This window comes from Dicentrarchus labrax, unplaced genomic scaffold, assembly GCF_905237075.1.
Source record: "Dicentrarchus labrax unplaced genomic scaffold, dlabrax2021, whole genome shotgun sequence".
Taxonomy (NCBI): Eukaryota; Metazoa; Chordata; class Actinopteri; family Moronidae; genus Dicentrarchus; species Dicentrarchus labrax.
Window position 1 is genome coordinate 11,618,116 of NW_026136711.1, and position 22,666 is coordinate 11,640,781.

General features: G+C 40.7%; 3 protein-coding genes across 9 annotated transcripts in view; all 3 read right to left on the bottom strand.

Annotated features, from left to right (window-relative positions):
- Positions 1-60: 60 nt before the first annotated feature.
- Positions 61-12,430, bottom strand: trpc4apa (transient receptor potential cation channel, subfamily C, member 4 associated protein a). Of its 3 annotated transcripts, none has more exons than XM_051416494.1 (18): positions 12,263-12,430; positions 10,033-10,161; positions 9,798-9,914; positions 9,582-9,639; positions 9,393-9,448; positions 9,061-9,189; positions 7,365-7,566; positions 7,092-7,277; positions 6,865-7,007; positions 6,628-6,759; positions 6,471-6,529; positions 6,201-6,386; positions 5,918-6,008; positions 5,682-5,822; positions 5,485-5,596; positions 4,804-4,916; positions 4,382-4,588; positions 61-2,976 (listed from the first exon to the last, which is right to left on the bottom strand). In XM_051416494.1, exons 1-18 carry the CDS (start codon positions 12,386-12,388, stop codon positions 2,839-2,841), a joined length of 2,325 nt encoding a protein of 774 aa, XP_051272454.1. In that variant the 5' UTR covers positions 12,389-12,430; the 3' UTR covers positions 61-2,838. The 3 variants fall into 3 exon arrangements, with proteins under 3 accessions (XP_051272454.1, XP_051272455.1, XP_051272456.1); XM_051416495.1 differs by having other exon boundaries at positions 10,033-10,185; positions 12,263-12,396; XM_051416496.1 differs by lacking the exons at positions 61-2,976; positions 4,382-4,588 and adding an exon at positions 5,208-5,368 and having other exon boundaries at positions 4,883-4,916.
- Positions 12,431-12,597: 167 nt separating this feature from the next.
- Positions 12,598-16,047, bottom strand: sla2a (Src like adaptor 2a). Its single transcript, XM_051416502.1, has 8 exons — positions 15,764-16,047; positions 15,035-15,140; positions 14,829-14,928; positions 14,652-14,738; positions 14,222-14,325; positions 13,769-13,921; positions 13,529-13,658; positions 12,598-13,189 (listed from the first exon to the last, which is right to left on the bottom strand). The coding sequence occupies exons 2-8, from the start codon at positions 15,099-15,101 to the stop codon at positions 13,066-13,068; spliced, it is 765 nt and encodes a 254-aa protein (XP_051272462.1). The 5' UTR covers positions 15,102-15,140; positions 15,764-16,047; the 3' UTR covers positions 12,598-13,065.
- Positions 16,048-17,982: 1,935 nt separating this feature from the next.
- ndrg3a (ndrg family member 3a) overlaps positions 17,983-22,666 on the bottom strand; it is a 32,052-nt gene continuing 27,368 nt past the window's right edge. For 2 of the 5 annotated variants that reach the window (XM_051416497.1, XM_051416499.1), the window contains 9 exons: positions 22,363-22,419; positions 21,812-21,915; positions 21,544-21,609; positions 21,401-21,452; positions 21,261-21,308; positions 21,147-21,182; positions 21,002-21,053; positions 19,697-19,735; positions 17,983-19,164 (listed from right to left, as the gene is read on the bottom strand). In XM_051416497.1, coding sequence (XP_051272457.1) covers positions 18,992-19,164; positions 19,697-19,735; positions 21,002-21,053; positions 21,147-21,182; positions 21,261-21,308; positions 21,401-21,452; positions 21,544-21,609; positions 21,812-21,915; positions 22,363-22,419 — 627 coding nt within the window. In that variant the 3' untranslated portion in view covers positions 17,983-18,991. The other 3 variants (XM_051416500.1, XM_051416498.1, XM_051416501.1) reach the window with 3 other exon arrangements.

A 22,666-nucleotide genomic window follows, 5' to 3' on the forward strand; every position in this document is an offset into this window, starting at 1 on the left:
ATGACCGTCTTGTTTTGTTTTTTGAGTGTGCATAAATGATGAAGATAGAAATCCCACAAAGAAGGTCTAGATAAGAATTTATTATATTATTAATTTGACAAACAGCTGTTAAACAAGGAAAATGAAGTTCAATACCAGCATTAGGAACATGAGGGTGAAAGTTGGTTACAGAAGTAGTTATAGTAGAATGTGAAACTGAAACATGAATCTTTTGTCTGATTGTTTGATAGTCAAACGGTTAAAAAGAGAAAGAAAGTGAAAAAACACAACCATGTTAGATTTTATGCATTAATCAATGCCAATGCAAATGAGGGGAAAATACAAGGGCAGTTATCTTAAATGAATTATTTAGATTTTACACCATGAACATAATCCAGTCAGCATTTTGTAAACGTCCTTTTCAACAAACGCTATAGATGCTGTCGACACTAGTGAGGTGAAACACAATCATATTTGATGAAAATAAAAGCACCACATGGTTTGAGTCTTGAATGTGAATTTAGGACTGGTTGCAAAATATGTCTAATAATATCCTCATCATGCCAAACATTACATAAATCTCCAGTTAATAAAGTCAAAATATCAGGGATCTAAAATAAAACAAAATAGTGTTATATTTAGCACTATGCAGCATGTTCTTGGCCAAGGGGATAACATTTCACCATTTTCTATACAAACTAATGAATGAAATCTAAGGCCTACTAGGACACACCACATACAGCATAACTGTTGAGAACCAATTCTCTTACGCATCATACAGAAGGATCACTCTCTGAAATTCAGATCACAAAGCTACAGAAGTCAAGCTTCAGAGATTGTTTATATAGTTGCTCCAGAAAAGCGCTCAAAACATTCATGCTTTTATACCCATAGCCTCACTGGCCTCCATGGTTGATGACTGGAGTGATAGGAGGGATTCGGATCAATGATAACACACGATGAGTACTAACAGCACTCCAGATGTACCCTGTGTCAAATCACATCATGTTATCAAGAAACCACTGCAGATATCTCGGGCATTCAGCAGAGACACCGAGAATTTGTAAGAGAGAAGCACTTGTAAAGTGTTGTTGCATTAACTTCACTGCAAAGCACAAAAGATGAACTAATTCAAAGTATGTGCACACCCATCAAGAGATTTAAGACATGCTGAAAGAAAGCTAGAAAAAAAAAAAAAAAACATTTCTGGTTTATCAGCTTTAAAGCAAATAAAAAGGCTTTCAAAGTGTAAAGGACATTTGTGTTTGCATCCCAAGGCGGCATAGCACTAGCAACTCATGGCAACAGGGGCCAACTGTAGAAATGCCCTTATACATTCATATGAACATGTATTATGACTCGTGACATGCTGGGAGTAAAACTGTACACTAGTCATTAGGAGTGGTTTGATCTGTACGGTGTCAGGATAAAATATGAGGTAGCTCATCCATTTGTACTTATCTCAGGTTGGGTCTGTTTAAATTTGAGACACCAAACATCTGTTCGGCTCTGGATCTTCCATTTCCACAAAACAGCTGCACATTCTGGCCAGGGACACATCATTGACATAGCCGTGCCCACTACTTCATCTTTATCCAAACTAAAAGAGCAAGTGGTGCCATGCAAAAAGAGCCATCACACAGAAAGATTGTCATTCTCAGCTTGTAATCAAAGATTTTAGGAAATCCCAGAAACCAGAAAAAGCTGTAAACCTTCAGTCCAGTGCTGATGATGTTGGGCAGAAGGCTTTTTCACATACATTTTGTGTGGACTGGAACAATGAAAGTGGTATCTTAACACTAGCGCCTGCATAGTTTATTCTCTTCCCAAAGCATCTCTTACAACATGGATACAAATTATGTTACAAAATGAAGACGTTTTTAATCAACAAATGTGTTAAAATATAATAAACAATAAAAACAATTTAATCTGTGCAATGTTTTATTCTACAGTTTATCCAGAGCTAAAAGCCATTGTTTTCAACAAAGACAAAAGTAAATCAACAAAAAAAACCTGGTAAAGAAACAAGTCCCTGGGTGAAGCTTCTGAAGCCACGATAGAGTGGATGGTTTTCAGTGAGAGGAGCCCCGTGTGATTTGTGAACCATGTCAGCTGGCCCACGAGCTACCTAAATGTGCCGAGTAGAGCCAGAAAGCACCGATCAACAATAGCCACCTAATAAAATAGACCCACGTACAGGTTAAATGAAAATGCAGTTCATTGAGAAGACCCCTGCAAAAACTCCAATATCACCCCCCCCCCCACAGGTCAGGCAGTGGAGTGGCATGGGAGCGTGTAGGTAGTGGGAGAGTGAGGCCGGGGACTCCTGGCAGCCCTGTGATGCACCACTGACCAGCATGTGTGGGTGACGGTGTAATCTGTGGCTAACCAAGTCCACGTGAAAAGAATCTTTTTTTCTTACATATAATTTGTTGAATCATACATATTTTTTTCATAGAATTTTGTATAGGTTATATAAAAGGCTCTATTTGAATTTCACCTAAAGCAAACAACCAATGCAGGTGTCATTTTGCAAGGTCCCTTTATTGTCCGTTCAACGATGTGGGCGATCTGGGGTGGGCATACAGGTTCCCCCACCCCCCCCTTACTTTGAAGAAGAGGACGGTAACTTGGTGAGAAGATGACAGCCAGGCAAATCACATCCCCTCACATCTGTGATAACGGCTTCCATGCGAAGGTACAGACAGCAAACGGGGGAGTCTTTACATCCACAACGCAGTCACAAAGCGCCTGGATGGCTCAGCTTAGAGGAGTCGTCACCAGCTTTAGGTGTCCATGCTCCATGTGACCCTCTGCCCTGCCCCTCCCCCCCAGCACACTGAGTGCACACACTGGTGGTCAATCCTCCAGCAGATCTCTGTCCAGATCCATGAAGGGCTCATCAATGTAGCTCGCTATGGCACACAGAGAAGTCCTGTCTGAGCCCAGCAGCACTGACACTGTCTCCTTCCAGTAGCTGAAGGGGATACAGGAGCTCTGAGGAGGGAAACCAGAGAGGATTTAGAACATCATAACAACACAACATCTACCCAATTAGCTAGCTAACCACAGTATGTGGTAATGCTAGTTGTCAAGTTAGCCTTCTTGTGTAAGGGATAGTGTCTGGGAATTGTACAAGCCTACATACAAACAAGAGAAATCAGCCTAGCTTAGCTGTATCCCCGGATGTCTATTGGATCAATACTAACTTACCTTTCAAGTTGATCATTTCAGCATGAAATAAGAGTCTTTCAAAAAGGGATGTGCCAACTTCTACAGCAGTAAAATAAAGGTATAAACAATAATGTAATGTTAGGGTTGTCTATATATTATACTAAAATATCAACCATGACTGCTATTTGGCCACTTGGGGGTAGCTGAAGGAGCAAATACACAACACTGACGTCACCTTATAAAAATTGTTATGGCTAACTTGTTTCCAAACAGTTTTAGAAGATAACATTGCTTATTGGTCAACACAGGTTAGTAGTGAGATAGGAATTTTTCTTTGAGCAATGAACCAAAATCCTTCCTTCAATGGAAAAGTTTCCTGGGTTCTTGAAATAATTCCTGCAGTTTAAAAAGGTGTTTTTATCTACAACAGTGTACATCTTTCCAAGCGTGCCAGAGGAAGTCTCATCTACACGGAACTACACACAACTCTACATTTTTAAAATAATCTGTCTCTTAGTATTTTTTTCATTTCAACCAATACTGAGGTCTAGACAAGTTCTGCAAGCTTGAGTGCAGTCCAATAATATGTGAGTCACTGTGAAGCTCAGAGCACTTTGTCTTTGTTTTCATAGCATGCATACATTCAGGGTTCAACTTGCCTGGGGCAAGTATAACGCTACATTGGGCTAGTAACTCTAGCAACTCACTTGCCTAATCATGCAAGTGGTATAAAAAAGAATGAAACAAATTGTTTTGTGATGACAGAAGTAGCTAAGGAGAGTTTCACATGCATAGACCAGTTGGGCACTCCTGAGAAGATGGCAGCGAGTAAAGGTTATGTAAATCTCCAACCATGTATTGCGCAGTTTGCCACAGGTTTGAGAGCAAGAGGGATAAAACTGGAAATGCTGAAGTGCCATAACAAGAGCCGACAGCGTCTTGTTCGCATGGCAGCTAATAAAACAATGTGTATTGGGGCAAGTCAAAATTGGGTTTGGGACAGTAGATTTCTGGCCCACAAGTGAATAAAAAAGCCTTAACATTGAATCCTGAACATGTGATTTCCCTGTTGGAATGTTTTGAATGAATTCTGAACACAACAGTAGACGCTGAGAGGGGACTCGCATATCATGCTGCAGACTTGCTGCTTGTGTGAGGCAGCTGTTGTAGACTGAAATGAAGATATTTACTGATGCTTCACTTGTGTACAGGAAAGAGAGCTACTCACATTCTCCAGACAGGTGCTGTCTTTGTCCTTGTTGAGGTAGTGGCGCTGCCAGAAGCGCAATAGGTTGTGGAAGTTGTTGAGCAGGCAGCCCGGGTACTTCTCAGCATACTCCTTCTCCCGCAGGGCATTGAGGTAGAAGGGCAGTTTAGCCTTTCTTCTGGCCAGCATCAAGATCACCAAACTGGTGTTTAAACAGCTCACATTCTCCTGCAGGAAAAAATAGAATAGAAGCAAGATTTGAGTGATCGACCAAACATTTTGCAACAAAATATGCACACACAATAAAAACAAATTAAAAAGGCCAACAGTGGCTGACATTTCTTTGAGTTTACATTAAAATAGTCCTTGATTTATCAAATGATTCCTTATTCTGGCACTCAGTTTCTCTCAATACACAGGACAAAGTAAAAATGAAACGAGACCTGTGTGAGTGTCTGTACGTTGATGATGTTGATCAGTCGGAAGAGGAAGGACAGCCTGTTCTCAACTCTGGCCATGTAGGACAGCAGGCAGCACTCAGAAAGTACCTCCACCACTTGGGAAAAAAATATACAATGCCAAAATCAATTATTCTTCTATGAAAAGCACTTCCATTTATTTGTGATCGTTTACTTGGGTTTTTCACACATAAATACTGTTTTCAAATTTATCCAGGACATGTTTTGTATTGATTGTTGTTAGTTTTCGTTGCTGAGTTCTGCTTTAAAAAGGTCCAATGTGTAACATTTAGGAGGATCTAGTAGCACAAACGGAATATAACACAAATAACTATGTTTTCATTAAGTGTATAATCACTTGAAAATAAGAATTGTTATGTTTTTATTACCTTAGAATTAGCCTTTTATATTTACAGACACCGCAGGTTGGAGGTCGCCACGTTGAAGCACCATGTTTCTATAGTAGCCCAGAACTGACAAACCAAACACTGGCTCTTGATAGGACCGTTCACAATGTGTGTATGGCAGCCACAGTAGTTTTCCCTTTGTGCTTGAAAGGGAGTTGCAATCTTTAACTACATCGCTGGATGCCACTAAATCTTACTCACTAGTTAAATGTTCTCTAATGAAGAGTCTACATGTGTAAACTTTTCAATCCCGGTTTACCTTTGACATCTTCAGTCTGGCTCTCAAAGCGGTCCAATGAAAGGACGATGCAGCGCACCAGCATGTTAGAGTCCACCAGAGAACTGTTGATCTGCGTCAGGAAGGTCTGAAACTATAGAAGACAAATCAAAGTACACCATTAGACACACTTGTTGAGAAATGGTTGTAATGTTTGTAAGCCAGTAGTATTATTATACCTTCTCTGGAGTGTTAACATATTTGTTGAATCTTTTGAAGGCATCAATGTTAAACTTCATAAGCTCTCCAAGCAGATCAAAGTAGCTCTGTAGGACATCTCGAGATGTACAACCACTGTCTATGATGCAGAAGAGGATGTGCTGTCGTGGGATGGAGGCAGAACGTGAGCAGCCATTCATTCACAGAAAATCAAGGACATATCTGTGCAATGTAAATTGTCTTCATGGAGTTTTACCTCTAGTAGTCCTCTCTTCAGTAGGAACATTTGGTCTGCATAGGAGGTGGCTCCTCTGAGAAAACTTTCCACTGCCCTCGCCTGCCAGAATCTTCATACAGAAACAGAAAGCTTCAGCAAAGCTATTGCAAGCAGAACTACAGAGACAAATCTTGAAAAATCATTTTAAAAGAAGACAGCCTGGTGCTCCAATATGGGCATGTTTGACTCTTCCAAGAAGGCTGTCTAAAATAATAACAACTTTATCTCCTGTATTTTGATCTTAGCCCTGCATGATACTGACCTGAAGGACGAATCTGGAGGCTCCCTCTTCATGACGGTGAGGATTCGCGTGAGGAGACCCTTCTTCCCATCACACACTAAGCTTCGGTCTGTGTTTACCAGAGCTTCCACCTCAGGGATGTTAGCCTTCATGGATATGGCACTCAGTTCGTTTAGCTCCTGGCTATTCAGCAGAAGATATTTGTTCCTGAAAGGCAAGCAAAACATTTCAAAACAACATATCTTAGAAGGAGAGGTCAGATGCAAGGAAACTGAATTAAGGGTCTCTTACTCATGGTGATCACTGAAACTCTGAAGTAGTCGCAGGAACTGGATTTTGAAGGATATTTCCTGCACAATAACAAAGAGTATTAATGGTTATGTTAAACTTTAAAATGTTTCATTCTATTGACCCACTTTACTAAGAGTGTTGGGTTAAAAGTTCATACTGGACTACAGTCGCAGTTCTCATTCTGGCCATGCACCACATGATTTGAAGCAGTGTATTTCCTCCAGATCAGCTTCTCAAACAGGTTATTGAGCCCTGGGATGAGGCGGAACTCAGCCAGCATCTTGTGGACCTGTGCAGGGACACAATACAGGGGTCAGTTCTGGGTTTAAATCTGCTCTGACCCAATATTTCAGCTTAAAGCTCAAGCAGGGAGGAGATGTGTGCCGTTAACTACCTGATTTCTCTGTCGGCCCATAAGAAGAACACACAGCACATAGAGCACTTCCACTTTATACATGATCTCATGAACGATCTTCATGGACTGGGGCAGTCGATGCCTCAGAGGGCTGGTGGCCAGGGAACTTTCATCTGATGACTCTGAAGGTGAAGGAAAATCTCAATCCATGTTCATAGGACACAAACAGTGGGAGGAATAAGCAGCACAAGAGACTTTTGACTCACCTGTACTGCTTTGTTCAGCCTCCTCAGTAGCCATCTGCATGAGGGCGTCCAGCACCAGAGCATTGTCCAACCAGGTGTACCAGTCCTCCAGCTCCTGCAGGAAGTTAGCTCCTGTGGCCTCAGACACCTTTCTAGTAGCCAGCTTACACAGCCGCTCAATGAAGCCAGGGATGTTCAGCAGGGTTACTATTGGAGAAATAGTACAAGGTCATTTAATGGTCACACAATACATTGTGTAGTCAGTTTAACCTCTGTACTCTGAAGGCAACCTACCCTGGTTGACCTCTGCCCGTGAAGGGCTAGCATTGCGTTTCTGCTGGGCATTTTTGGCCAAGAGGGTGTGCTTGTCATCGTTTCCTACATCAGGTTCTGAGATGGTGACAGATAGGATACGGCAGAAGTTGGCTAGCTGTTGCTGGTCAAAGCTTTGTACCAGGCCTGACAGGTTAGGGATGCCCTCTAACTGGATCATCTCCTGAAAATGCATACATGTAAACTGTTAGCAAATAGACAGAAATCATACTGTAACATTTACATACTTAAAAAGAGATTGAAAGATTGAGCCTGGCTGAATTTGCTACCTGCTAAAACTGTGGCAGTTTTTTCACATTTCAATAGATCAGTTTAAGCTAAATTTAACTCAAATATTTAAGAAACACAATATAATTTTGACATATTATATAATGAAACAGATAATGTGTCCACTGTGTCCTGTATGTTTTTTCACTCCATGTTTGTAGCAATGGTTAATCTTTCCTGTGATGTTTGATCAGAAATAATGACAAATGCTCAGGACGGGAAGTCGGGGAGCAAAAACACTCAAGATTAATTCCTTGGGCCTGGTACATAATCCATGCAAGGTATGCCTACACATAAATTAGCTTCTCTGGGACTATTAATTGACAAAGGTGAATGCAAACCACTGTAATGCTGGAACAGGGCACTTGAAACAATCACATAGGAGGATGGGTGTTTTTATACACTGAATTCTCCATTGCTACAAAAACAGTTGTCTGATAGAAAATTCAGTTAGTTCTAGATAATAAAGTCATTGTAACTTGAGGAGATGCATAATACAATTGGAGTCTGCAAAGCCTCCACATTTTAGGCACTAACACTTTGAGTGTCATAGTTTAACCTTCTAGGGTTCTGCACAAATAACAAGTCCTGTTCAAAGAAATGTAAACGCAAAGCAAAATAAACAGGCTACAGTGTACACAATCCAAGCAATCTGCTAAATTACCAAATGTTTTACAATACAGAGCTAGACAAAGAGCGTTTAAAAATGTTGAAGAACATCACAGCATGATTCTAAAATTAAGGCATGAGTGTGACAATCACAATCATTCTGGCATTAGAGGTGTCTGTACATGGACAATAGAGCTAGCACATAACGCTAATTTATCTGCAGAGCAAATATTAAAAAGCCTGTCGTTTTCACAGAGAAAAAAATAAGACACTTAATTTGACTGACTTTCCAGTGTCCTGTGTGTAACATTTCAGAGGATCTATTGGCAGAATTGGAATAGATATTGCATCACCACCTGAAACTAAGAATCATTGCGTTCCCACTTGTTTTTTGTGTTAGAATGACTTTTTATCTATGGAGGCCACCATGTTGAACTGCCATGTTTCTACAGTAGCCCAGAATGGACAAATCAAACACAGGCTCTAGATAAAGCCTTTCGCCTTTTTTGTGAGTTCCATGGCCACCATAGTTCCTCCTACATGCTAGGAATGCTGAGATGTATTCAAAAGGTTGTGATCTGCAACGTCACTGCTAGATGACACTAAACTGTACACACTGGTCTTTTAAGAAAACAGGTGGACATAAAACTAAGATCCCTGGCTTGCCAAATGTCACCATATAAATCCAAAAGAGACTTCATAGGCCTTTTAATTCTGGAGTTAGCAGGGCCATAAAGAGTGTTTTACATGCTCAGGCTGAGGAATTAAGTACAACTCTGACCTTTTTGACTCCAAGAATATCTTCAATAAGGGTAGCAGTCTGTAGGAAGGTCTTCTTGTTTGTCATCAGCGTAAAGAGAAACAGAACAAAGTCATCCCTCGCTGCCAGGCTCTTTGTGACCCCTTCCGTCTGTGTTTTGAAAGAAGAACATTTGGACGTTAATTAGATCATGCCCATTCCTGTCTGTAAACATGATCCTGTTTTGAGAAAATATAACAGGACAAACTAACTGCAAGAAATTCATCAAGTTATGTACATGTGCTAAACTGAAGCAAGGTATGATGCACCTCTGACATTTCTCTGGTATGTACAAAATGTAATAGGATACTTACACATATACAACAGTTGTAGAGCACACTAAGGCAGTCCTTGACCAAGTCATCATTCACTGTTACAGAAACAGAGTTTAAACTAGTTGTCAAAAAGTATCATTAAGTTTAAATTAATTATATCAGGTAAAAACCTGTTAACTTCCCAATAAAAGCAGACATATACACAGATGTGATGTCAGTCCTACTCACTTTTGGGTTTTTTCTTCTGCATAGTTAATGTGGGTCTCATCAAGATCTCCACAAGCAGCTTCAGGGAAACAGGAAAATGAGCATTCAGTGCTGTGAGCCCATGCAGTTTATATCAACAGTGTGTCAGTACTGGGTTGTACAACACATGTTAACTGATTCTCCAACATCTGAGTCCAATAATTACAGAGCATAAAGCACGAAGAATGTCAAACTTACATCGACTCCACCAAAGAGGTCAAAGGTGTATGTGTTGGGGAAGGTGGATTCCTGAGCGGTCTTCCTGTCTTCCGTGACAAAAGACATGGCCTCCATGGAGAGCTGGGATGATAATACCTGACAAAAAACCCATTGTCCACATGTAATTTACATCACCCAGGCTCCAAAATGAAGCTAAAAGTGGCTAAAACCAGTAATTACACAGCCTCACTGTTGTGTGGACCAGTGTGGTTACCTTAAGAAAGCTATGGGCATGGGAGAGGTCACTGTTGGGATGGCTGCTCTCGTAGAGCTTCTGCAGCAGAGTAGGGATGCCATGCCACTTGGCCCGTTTATCTCTCTCTTGGAGCAGGCCTCCTGGGAGCTACAACACGCACACAGAGGCAACCTTAAATAGTGCAATATAGGCAATGAAAAATGTATGGTTAATTGCATCAGTGCTACAGAGAACAACTTAAACTTTATTCTGGCATTAATGGCATGTTTCATTCAGAGTAATAAATATAGATACACACACAAGTGTATGCATGTGTGGTCAAGCAAATTTAAATATTTAACACTTATTGCATATAAAACCACAGTCTCAGATAATCTCCCCCCAGAAAACATGCCCCAGAGAACAGCAAGATTTTGGGTCTTATTTTAAGTGAGATAAGAGCCACACCCCAGGTCATTTAGCAGACTACAACAAAGAGAGCAGAAACCGAAAGCAACTTCAGATTTTTACTTTATCAGTCTAATAAATAAAACTGTAGGTCAAGAGAGTCCTGGCCTGGCTCATAGTCACCAGGTGCAAATATATGGTGGAGCAAGGCTACAAGGTGCAGCAGAGCGAAACACTTAAAAAATAAAAAAGGTTATGCTTTCACAGATATGCATGAGAAATTACATGATAATTCCGCAACTTGCATGGCTCTTAGTAGAAACAGAATATCAAAAGCATTGATCTCTCTGCGCTAATAGTTGCTTTTTATTTCCTCTATATAGGTGATCAGTGTAATAACAAACAAGCCCAATCCTAGTGTCATTCAACACCCCCCCAACTGGCACCAACTGGCTTTAAAGTGCTTCAAAAGCCCAGGAAATCAGTAGGACCAAAACAAAAGGCTCACACAGGTTCACACAGGTTTCACTATAACGCTTCTCATTCGAGATATTGGATACTCCATCTGCCCCAAAGCAAAACAAAAAATTACTATCCGACCATTTTAAAAATGCAATACTAACAACCACTGAGTCCAATGAACAAATGGTTTCCTCTTCAAGTAACAAACTGTGCTGAAAAGAGGACTGGGGAAGTAACTTTCTTGAGGAATGTTCTCAACAGCAGCTTCTTAATGGTGACCAACTCCCTGGAAAGCCTTCCTAGACACCAAAAAGAAATGGCTTAACAACTGTGTATTTTGCAAAGTGTGCAAATTCAAACACAGTGTCTTGGAAAACTTGTCAAATTCCACATTTCCAAGGTTATCTGGGGAATTTGAAAATTTTAGGATAATAGTATTTCACTTCTGAGAGACACTACCTTGAAAACTGCAAGTCAGCAAGGAAGGTAAAAGGCACGACACTGGCTGCACAGTAATACCTGGCTTTTATCAGCTCTGCACTTTGAGGGCTTTAAGTCACTTGAGTGTGAGGAACAAAGTGAGACAGATATACAGCAGCTGACTGCGTCAAAATGTCAGGACAGGTGTGACGTTCATTGTGCTTTAAAACCCATCAAAACAATTGACGTGAACTAGCGTTACATCAACACTAACCGAACAAATATGTGCTGCAAAGTTACAAATATCGTCTAAATGTGTACTTCAGTGGAAATAAAAATAAACTTGCTAACGTTAACTTGCCAAAACAGCTGTTGAGGCGTTTCCATTTATGGAAACGATGGTTATTGTGGTTAGTGTGTCGTTACGTAATCACCTGAGCTGTTCAGCTGGCTTAGCTAGCAACGTTAGCTGACGTTAGCCCGTCTGCTAACATTAGCAAATGTTACTGCCGTGGATTTAAGTGCTTACAAAAATTAACCACAGTCTCTCTAGTAACACCGACACCCCAGCGTCCGAACAACAACAAAAGCCACACAAACTTTCACTTCTAAGCGTTTTTATATCGTAGTTATCCTGGCCTATAATGCTAAGCTAACGTGGCGCTAACAACAAAAGACCCACTTGAAACGGAGCTTGTTTCATACACTTTTCGTAAAGCAAATCGTTATTTTCACTGTCAGCGAGAAAATATTATTATCCAGAACTCAACTGAGTAAAAGCTTACGGTTTGCGTGTTTAAATAACCCCGTAATGTGGTAGCTAGCTGTACAGCCACCGCTGACAGGGGCGACTACATCTCCAGTCCAGTCTCCAGGACAACGTCTTCATTTTCAGGCTGGATTCAAAGCGCAAGTCCCTGGTCTCCGTCGACCAACCTTCGCAGGTCTTTACAGCCGAAACATGCATCGTTTTTCTTACCTGTGTCCCTCGACTGAAACCCTGGCCAGTAATTTTACTGGCCGTGAACTTTGTGACGATATTGCTGTTGCAATTTCTTCGTTTTCCTCCAGTACAAGGGGACTCGGACCCCAGAAGCGTCGCCATTATTTCTTCTTCCTGAACTGAGCTGTTCGGGCAGGAAGTGGAAGGCTTTGATGAATATATTGGAGGTAATTAAGCGGCATCTGCTGGCAGAGATGCACACTCTGCAATAACCAAGTGTCTCAGTGGTTTTATGTATATATGTATATATATATATAGTTTATTGTTATAACATACAATGTTATTATACGAAGAAAATACAAACCAGACTCTTTTGTGTTTAGGTTATATTTATATGTGTTCATTTAATTTATCACATACATATTTTATTTTATTTTATTTTATTTTATTGGATTCCAATAACATTACCATTAGAATAATCATATTACAATATAATTGACATATTGCATTCAACCATCATATACATATTAGGTTATAAATTAAGAGAAACATTCAACCAGATGATAACATATGTTTCAGTGACATTCAGTTTTCAGCCCACACCTCCACTGTGTGCCTGTGTGGGCCTAAAAGCGTCTTCTTGCTGACATACAGTATGTCACATCTCCAAGCTTTGTAGTGTCTCGGCCCTCCTGCTACTCCAGGGCGATATACGAAGACTACATTTGGGCGTGCTGCTGACGACCTATTCCTAAGGAGACTGCAGATGAGACAGGCCAGCATCTGACTGAGCTCCTTCTGTCTGACTTCATTCTGTCACACTGATCCACTGTCTTCCCTCAAGTGTCCCAGCTATGATCGTTGCCCTCTGTCATTTGGAGGTAGGAGGAGATGGCCTCCCTCAGCCCCTCGCTCACCAGAGAGTTGTCTGACTCTGTTCTCTTCCTCCTGAAGATCACTGACCTGGAGGAGGCAGAAACAGATTTTACTTTAAAGGACTAATATGATCATAATATTAATCATTCATATTCAGTGTACAGTGTCTAGGACTATTTTAACAGGTGTGTAAACAAATCAACATATTTCTGACACACTCTCAACAAACACTTAAAATAATAAGCTTGACAAAGAGGATTTATCAACTGCCTTCTACTATGACGCCACCAGGTGCTCATGTTCTACTTTACAACAAGTAGTAGAGTGACATCTTGTGGCAGTCATCAGTAAAAACAAGGCTAGAGAGAGAAAAGAGAGAGAGAGAGAGAGAGAGAGAGAGAGAGAGAGAGAGAGAGACTGCCACACCTGCTAATGTCCTTCCAGTTGATAGTAGGCCTCCTGACAGTTGTGGGCACAGGCCTGGCTTCTCTGGCGTTGTCGTAACCCTCGATGAGGCAAGGCCCCGTCAGCCGACAGCACAGACCATCTGCAGACTCTGGGAAAGGAGACAACATTTTAATATCTATGATCTAATATCTAATATGAATTTAGAGTTGTCTCTTGTATGTCCAGAGAAGAAAACAGCATTACATCCTCAGTACAAACCTGAGTAGTGTTCAACTAGGTGATGCAGGGAGGGGAAGGTGAGTCCTGGAGATATATAGACCCAGCCATTTTGTAGGGGAGAGATGCGGTAGTGCTTTACACAGTGCTGGTACGAAGAGTTGGTCCTCCTCAGGATGGACAGCGAGTAACAGTCTGAACATTAAAAAAATGCACAGATGCAGCAGTTAAACTATATGGCTCTTGATTTTTAATTTTGCAAGTCTGATTCATATTCCTTATCTTTCCTAAACTATAATCTCAGATGTTTCTAAAGCACATGAAGCAATTCTAGTGATGTAAAAGAAAATTATCTAAACTGTGGAAACTGCATTACATATAATTAAGATGATGACATAATATTTTAGTTAATTGATGCTACAGTGTTGGGCTTGGATTGAATATGTTCATAATGAAATTCATAATGAAAAACCCAAGAAACAACCCTCTACCTACCTCTGTTTGTCTCTGACTCTCGGATCAAGAAGGCTCCGCTCTGGTTATTAGGCTGCAGGAGCAGCTCTTCTGCTTTGTACCTGCTGATGCCTGTGAACAGCCACCTGAACAGTAAAAAAACAAAGTGGGGCATTAAGACAGTGTTTTCAAGTTTGGAAAATCCACTGGAACAATATCAAAGCACATTCCCCACTGGAGGAGGTCTGAAACTACAGGAGGCAGAGGCTGATGACATTTCACTGGAGAGAACTGATGACTTGTTCCAAAACCCTGTCTCCACTGAGGGAGAGGCCACCTACACAGAGACTCCTCCTACCTGACAGGGAACCCCCTGCCGTTCACTTCACCTCTGTACAAGTCCTCTGCTTTCTCAGTCACGATAATGAGACAGTTGTTCTTTACACATACGCTTACAGTGACAGTGAATTACCTGTGTGTAACCTTGGCGGTGTAGTTGGTGGGAATGTAGCTCTCCCGGCCTGTGGTTGTGGATCTCACCATCATAAAATCACCGTCGCTGTTGGAGAAAATAAGCAGCCATGACTTATTGTGTCTGTCCAGGTGTAAACAAGGGTGAAGGTGAAACACTATGAGCCACATCACATACTCGGATATGATGGTGAGTAGTTCCCCAATGCACATGGTCAATTCTGTGTGCCCAAAGGAAGGGTAGTTACAGAGGGATATAATCATGCTGTCCGGGAGAGCTGCAGAGAAAGAGAGGAGGAAATGAATACAACAAATAAAGAGTTTCATATGTTACATTTTTCTTATTTTTATTTTGTGTGTTGATGACTTGTGGATATAACCTACCTGGTGTCACAGGTGGATTTTCTAGGATTGTCATGTTGGATTGACATCTGATGGGGCAGGTCCCCATGTTTTTTGACTTCTTGCTGATTTGAAATGGCTCTTGTGGCTGCAAAAGGAGAGAGAGAGAGAGAGAGAGAGAGAGAGAGAAAGGAAACTGTGAGATGGGGGGAGCATAATTAGAAAATGGTGTGTCTTCAAAGGCCTTCAATAACCTTCAGATTTGTAATTTAATTATCCCCCGGCCTAGTTATCACATTATGACTTCCATCAGTGAAACAGCTCACAGGTACCGCACACTATTTTGTAACCTGGCAACGGAACCCATATGACACAGGAAGGCGCCCAACCACAACAAGAGGCATTGATATCCTGTGTTAACTTTCCATACAGCATGTTTGCGAGGAATAAAGACGAAGATGAGATTTTGTTCTCATCATGCATTTTTCACACTAGCAGCAGCAAGTTAATAGAATAGCTTAAATAATAATAAAACATTTAACCAGTAACTAATTTCTCCATTAATCTGTAGTGCATGTTGATCGCTAAGTGACAATAATTAATATTTCATACAATACAAGTGACCAGGCAATACGTTTACTAATATTCTGGAGTTAAAATTCAAGACATTGAAGAAAGAAAGAAAGAAAGAAAGAAAGAAAGAAAGAAAGAAAGAAAGAAAGAAAGAAAGAAAGAAAGAGAGACCATCATCAGAGCAAGTAACATACTCACCTCCTTTAGTTTCTGTATAGAAATGTTTGCCCCAAAAAAGATATTCTGCACAAGTAGTGAGTCAGAGCCTTCTCTGATCGGCCAGTAAACTCCAAATCTTTGTTATGAAATGCTTGTCTGCCTTCTACACACACACACGTATGTGAATGCCTTGCTGTCTATGTCTAAGCTCCCAGTCACGTCTGCTGATCAATCAGAATGACTGTGCTCATTCCTCTGCTCTGTTCCCATGAAGGCTGCTGTGTTTTCGCAGCTGTGTATAGTGGGGGCTGACTGAAGAGACGAGGCTTCCTGCACGGCCTTTATGTATGTCACCCTGCTGCAGCTTCCTGTGACGCTCAAGACCTTGACATCCTGACTTAAAACAGCACATGTTGATCTCTTACGCAAAATGTTTTCAAGTGGAGCTAATAGCGCATCACTTGTTTATGGAATGAACTGTATGTCTACGTAAGCATGTATAATCTTGATACAGTGACATAATTTCACACTGACACTTAATTAGGGTCACACTGGGCAAAACAACATCTGTGATGAAATGGTTGACCACATTCCCCCTGTATTTATGTTCGGTTGTTGTGTCAGTCATGGTAAAATGATGCCATTGAAGTTAACATCTGATTCCCCTGCCATTGTACTCCTGCACTAATTTATCAGCTGTCAGTTCATCCATCATGCTGACACTGCACAGTGAATAACAGCAGCAGTGGAGCAATGGGACTGGCAATAAGGGCATTTTGTACAGGGAAATCAGAAGGAAGACAATTAATAACAACAATTAATCATTAATTTAGTGACACTTGTGCAACCCTAAGCTATAATATATTCATTATTATATCAGAGATGCAGGGGCAGTTCTAGAGGGGTGCCTGGCCACCCCAGTTTGATGACAATTGCAGTCAAATTCATCACATTAATGAAGATTAATTTAAAAATTATGTTTTATGTGTTAACATAAATTAATACATGTAATTTAATGACTTAAATACACATTTTAGACTAGGCTTAATTTCAATGTCATGTATTTGGAAAAATGTTTGAGGACTTGGATGTAAAACAATTATTGATTTATAATGTCACCTTTAGTTTTTCTATATAATGTTTTACTAATGTGCCGCAGCAATGCAATGTTTTTGAACTCGGAAATATCTTCAGCTGTGGGCTTTTCTAAGCAAATATTGACATGTGATTGTTTGCAATTAAATCAGCATATGTTTCACAAGTCTCCATGCCACCCTCTTGCTACCCAATGAATGTAGATACGCGCCTGCAGAGATGGCAGAAATGATTTTAATTATTGGTTTCGGTCCCTGCTGAGAGAGATGACTTTGACAAGGCCACAAAAATGCTGATCTCTTCTTGTTGCAGTTTTTAATCAGATGTACTGTAATCTTCTATAGAAGCAAAAGAGCAATTCTACCATGAGTGGAAACAATAAAACAATCTTTACCAGCACAGGTCTGAGTTGTTCTATAAAGGCTGCATAAGAACAGCATGTTAACGTAGATTGAAATAACTTCTTATCAACAAATAAATCATTCCGTACCATCATAAATGGTTTTCTACATTAGTTCATGTAAATATGTAATCTAACTGCACAATAAGTTTTTTAGGGCAAAAATGTTGTAATTGAATACTGGATTATCATATTTAATACCATAAAGCCAGTAATAATCACCAGAATTAAAGCTACAACACAGAACTCAACATAAATTGGACAGTATTGATTGCAGGGTTTTTGCATTACAGTGTACAGATATTGTCGACCCGTGTGAACTTGGTGAGAGGTTCATTCCTCTTTGCTATCAACAGAGGAACATTTGTGTTGCACAACGGAATAAGAGAACCCTGAGTGGTTGATATCAACATCAGATTAACGTTTGTTCTACTCCCCGAACATTCTGTACATCAAATTTGAAGTCAGTCTCTTCATCTTATTTGCAGCACAGCTGACCATTGTTTTTTTCGTAATCAGTTCTAAATATAGACTGTGTCATATCTGACAACATCAGTTGTCACTCTGTGAGGAAATAAGAACAAGTGTGGTTGGAAACTAACTCACCACAGTCACCTAACTTTTCCACAAACAGAAGAGGAAAGTTACAAGTACTCCCTGCACTGAGTGATACAGTACTTTACTTTCTTTCTTTCCAATACATTCTCTAGACTTGTTATTCAAGTGAACTTAATTATTGCTGATAAATTCAAACACCAGGCACTTTGTCATGTTGTAGCTTTATTCAGTAGTAATATAAATGAGTTGAATCAGCAGACAGTGAGAAGCACCACTGGGCCCCGAAGTGAAGGGACTCATACTTTTCACATTAGAACCCACTTGTTAAAGGTTGTTAAAACATCACTGAATAATATATTCAACTGAACAAAAACATCAACACAAAGCAGAAAGAAAAGGAGATGAGTTCAATTACAAAAAGAATCCAAAATAAATGAATGTATGTGAAGAGACAGAGTTGACACACAAGTACATGACTTCTCCCTAACACTGAATGTTCGTTTCTTTCCAAAGCAGCTCTCTCTACAGCTTTGATTCAGTTGTACTGACAGTGTGTTACAGTCTACAGTGGTTTTTCCATGTTTTACCACTCTCGGTTTAGTGATCCCTCTGTATACCTTGGGACTAATTTGGCATCACATTGCAGCAAGTTGGAGATTAAAACAGATGCGATGACTCACCATCAATGCAGTCCACAACTTTAAAGTTCACAACAAAGAGATAGTAAAAGTGATGTACCGTGCAATGAAAAATATGAATGTGTGAAATATACAAGTTATTTTGAAGACATGAAAGATTTCTACAGTGTGTGTGAAGACATTTAAAACAAAGACAATGTGAAAAAAATAAATACAAAGGGGGTGAGGTGGGACAGATGAGTTAATGATATGGTTTGACCATTTGAATATACAACACATCTGAATGTAGTTATGGTTTCTGGTCGGAATGTGACTTTGACAGTGTATTCAATATTCAATATTTAATAATATGCATCTGTTAATATATTTATTACATCCTCTTTTTCTAATCACATAGTTCATTACAGATCCTCCTGGCGAGGAGTGGCTTAGGAGCGAGATGAGAGAGAGAGAGAGAGAGAGAGAGAGAGAGAGAGAGAGAGAGAGAGAGAGAGAGAGAGAGAGAGAGAGAGAGAGAGGGAGAGGGGGGCACATAAGTTACTATGGGAGTGTGCAGGGGGTGGGGTGGGGTGGGCTTTAGCAGGAAACCTCCATGGTCTGGGGGCCGGCCTGGTTGTCCAGGACCCCGGTGGCACTGCCCTCCAGCAGGCTGTTGAGGTTGTTGCGGCTGCGAGTGCTGTCCATGGAGGTGATGCTGGAAGAGGAGGTGGTGCGCGAGCGAGCCAGACGAGTCATTCCTGCTGACGGCACTGAAAACGAGAGACATGCATTAATATTCCACTCACGCTGCCTGGAGACTGGAGAGTGCAGTGTGGGAACACTTAGATACCCAGATGCAACAACAATAAAAAGTGCTTACCATGCAAACAATTCTCAAATATGGAGACCAATCAAATAAAAGAAATGTGTAAAATTATGTCCACTGTTGAAATTAAAAAAAAGAATACAACAGCAGAGTACAGCATATGCAATCCAACTGAACTGACAGGAAGCCACAGCAGCAGGTCATGCAACAAAACAGGACACTGAGGAGGACAGAATCCATACTAAAAGGACAAACTAAACACCTACAGAGAGATGAATGTGTGTCAAAGTATGCAGAAAGATCTCACTGTGCATAATACTGACTGTATCCACCACACTGAGCTGCTGTTGAATACCAATGTGAAACAGTGCTCTCTGGAGAATTTCTGCATACATTGACATTCATCCACTGTGGGGTGTTAAAAGGCCATTGGGTTCAAAGCCTTCTAGACTGACAGCTGCTCAAGAACCCGGTACCTGATTCGTTGCTCAGGTGACTGAGAAGAACGTAGGGAACTGTAAGCAATGATTAAAGAAGGAAAGAAAGAGGGAGAAAGGGAGACATGTTGAAAAGGTAGCTCTCATGTTACTTTGTCCCACCTTAGTGTATGTGGGATTCAAACTGAGGCTTTGTTGCAGCTTGAGGACAAAAGCTGTTTGCTATCACCAACAGGTAAGAAATCATAGCATGTGTGCAAACAAGAATCTTTATTTCCTGTACCTCTTGGTGGTTTCTCTTGTGCATTTCACACTGTGGCAATGTGTTAATGAGGGAAAAGCAGCTTTCACAAACACGCTGAGGTGTTAAGATTTATTTTCCACACTTTCTCCATGTGAAAGCACTCTTTTTAATCTGTTCTAATCCTGCAGTGGCATTTACTCAACAGGGGGACGCGGTGGCCTTTAAAGCAATGGAGAGGCCCCGACATACTAGCTACAGCCGAGGTTGCCTCCCACGCTGAAGGGTTTGGGAATAGGAGAGAGCAAAAAGAGAATTAGCATTACAGAAAAACCCAGGCAGACAGGTGTCATCTGTATGGCCAGAGCAAGCAAACCTACATTCATGACTTCATCCATCAGTGGGGCTGAGTCTGGTTGGTGTACTGCAAGCCAGTACGGTCTGATAGCAATGTGTTTGTTGTTCTTTTCCTTTGCAGATGAGTGACTGTAAAAACCTGAAGGCCTGTTTAAAGATGCACTTGGAGTCTCTCTAGAAAGACACTGCATTATTAAACAGTTCTGGATAGAAAAGAAAAGCACACCAGGCACAAAGAAAACCCAAAAAACAGAGGGTACTTTTTGACACCCACTCCTAACTGAACAGGAAGCGAATTGCTGTTCAGCATAACTCGAGTGACACTGTCATTTCAATCATGCTAGATACATTTACACCTCACCTACTGAGGGTTGTGATGGCCACACACTGCAAAGAGCAGAGGAAACGGCGTTAGCATCCACCGAGCTGCACAAGCTGCCTCTCCGTGACCAGGATGACAAAAAACTGTGTCTTTTCATGCACTGCTGGCCGCAGTCCAAACCCCATCAGCAGGGGTGTTTAAGCAAGTGAAAAACAATCCTCATTTAAATAACCTTTTTTCACTGCACTCACGTCAACAGGAAATTCTTGACCACAAACACGTCAGCCCAAAAAGGTTTTAGTCTGTAAACAATTCATGGACAGTGAATGTAGAGTCGGCTAGTTTGAACCAGTATCATTTTATATTGAGATGTTTTTACTCACTAACCACAAGTAGCAAAAGACGTGTGAGAGTGTTTACTTACTGTAGCCCATTCCCTGAACAAAGTACTTGAAGGCCTCAGCAAGTTTTCCCGGCTGTGAACAGATAAAGGATAAAAGTCAGAAGATAATTTAGACATGAAAATTGCTAGATGACATGGAATTGTGTATCATCAAACAAAAACCCACCTGCACAACTTGGGGCAAGCCTCCACAATCAGCCATCTGAAAGATAATGATCAGTCTCGTTAATTAATTCTTTGTACAGCATATATTTTATTCATTAACAAATACATTACAAACCTTTAGCAGTGTGGTCTTGGTTGGATTTAACCTGGAATTGCACTCCACCTGGAAGATTATTGAGAGATGAATTCTGAGCTCAAAAAAGAGAATAACAGCAAACGCTTTTTAGGTTCCTGAGATGATGCAGTGTAACTCACCACAGCCTCCACAGCAGGTGATGTGTCACCAACCACTAGCAAAGCAGGGCACCTGCATGGCAAAACGATAAACTGTAAATATTCTCTGTACTCTCAGAGAAGAGACAAATATTTACTTATGTCTCCTTAGTCTCAAAACCTACGTTAGTGTGTTGACTGTGTCCTCATTGAGACCTACGATTGGCCTCTCGATCTCCAGGTCCCGACGGCTGGTGCAGGGAGACAAATTATGATTTGATTCTGTCTATGTATTCAGATTTTACAGAAAGGTCTGATAGCAGAAGAAGAATTTACAAGCCTCATTTGTACCCATAAATGTGATCAAGAACACAATAAGAAATTAGGGAAGAATACTGGACACTGCCTACAAAAACATTAATGTACAGTGTATGTTTATGTACTGCATCATACTATTGGTAGGAGCCACAGAAGAGGGCCAGGTTGTCTTGGTTGATGTCTTGGGCGATGTGGAGGCGGTAGGTCTGGATCAGCTCCTGGTTCTCTGTCAGCTCATCCTGGTGAACAGAACAGAGTGAAACAAGATCAGAACAGGAAAACTTTACTATCATGAGCCATAAAGAGCTTGAATTAAGTTAAGAGACTCCATATAAAGTACATTTAAGTAGCATGTGTTGAAAGTACAGGGAGCTGTTAAAGTTTGAGTTAGTCATCCAGACAAGCTGTGAGATTTACAATATGATTATCTCCAGCACTGTCAGTTATTAAACTGAGTCTGTAATCGACATGTCACAATCCACCAGTCTATGTATCCACGAGAACAGAAATAGATTAATTAGTAAACGTCTGTTATAAGAGTGAGATGAGGTAAAGATATCGAGGGAAATCAAGAAAAGCCTCCTGAGGTTCAGTTTTAGTTTCATACCGTCAATGAAAAAGGTCAACAGCATTAAAAAAATAAAAAAAAAGCACAGCGCGACTAATGTACTGCAAGAGAAACTCACCGTGCTGAAGTGGTGAGCCATTATGATGTCCACCAAATTACTGGTCCATCCAGACAGCTGCACACGAGGGGAAGACAGACATTCAGTTAAGACTGGGAATATACCCAGGCACCTTATGGTTGTGACTATATAACTATGCCTTTGTCTATATGTTGTGTACGTATTGACAGATTTTAATGTCCACATTTATAAAGAAGCAAAAATACAGAGAAGCCATGTTTAAGTTTTAGAAATTGAGAAGGATATGGCGTCCTGGTGACCTAGTAGGAGGCATACTATTACAAATGCAACCTTCCCAGTTCAA

Bases quoted from the DNA above. Each gene is read 5' to 3' on its own strand.
- trpc4apa (XM_051416494.1), bottom strand. From the start codon at position 12,388: ATGGCGACGCTTCTGGGGTCCGAGTCCCCTTGTACTGGAGGAAAACGA. The intron at 6,530-6,627 runs GTATGAACTTTT...GTTATTGTGCAG, and splicing joins AGAACTGCGACTGTAGTCCA to GAAATATCCTTCAAAATCCA. The intron at 5,823-5,917 runs GTAAAACTCCAT...ATCCCACGACAG, and splicing joins TGAAGAGAGGACTACTAGAG to CACATCCTCTTCTGCATCAT.
- sla2a (XM_051416502.1), bottom strand. From the start codon at position 15,101: ATGGGGACCTGCCCCATCAGATGTCAATCCAACATGACAATCCTAGAA. The intron at 13,922-14,221 runs GTAGGTAGAGGG...TTTAATGTTCAG, and splicing joins AGAGTCAGAGACAAACAGAG to ACTGTTACTCGCTGTCCATC. The intron at 13,190-13,528 runs GTGTGGCAGTCT...TGCCTCCTCCAG, and splicing joins AACTGGAAGGACATTAGCAG to GTCAGTGATCTTCAGGAGGA.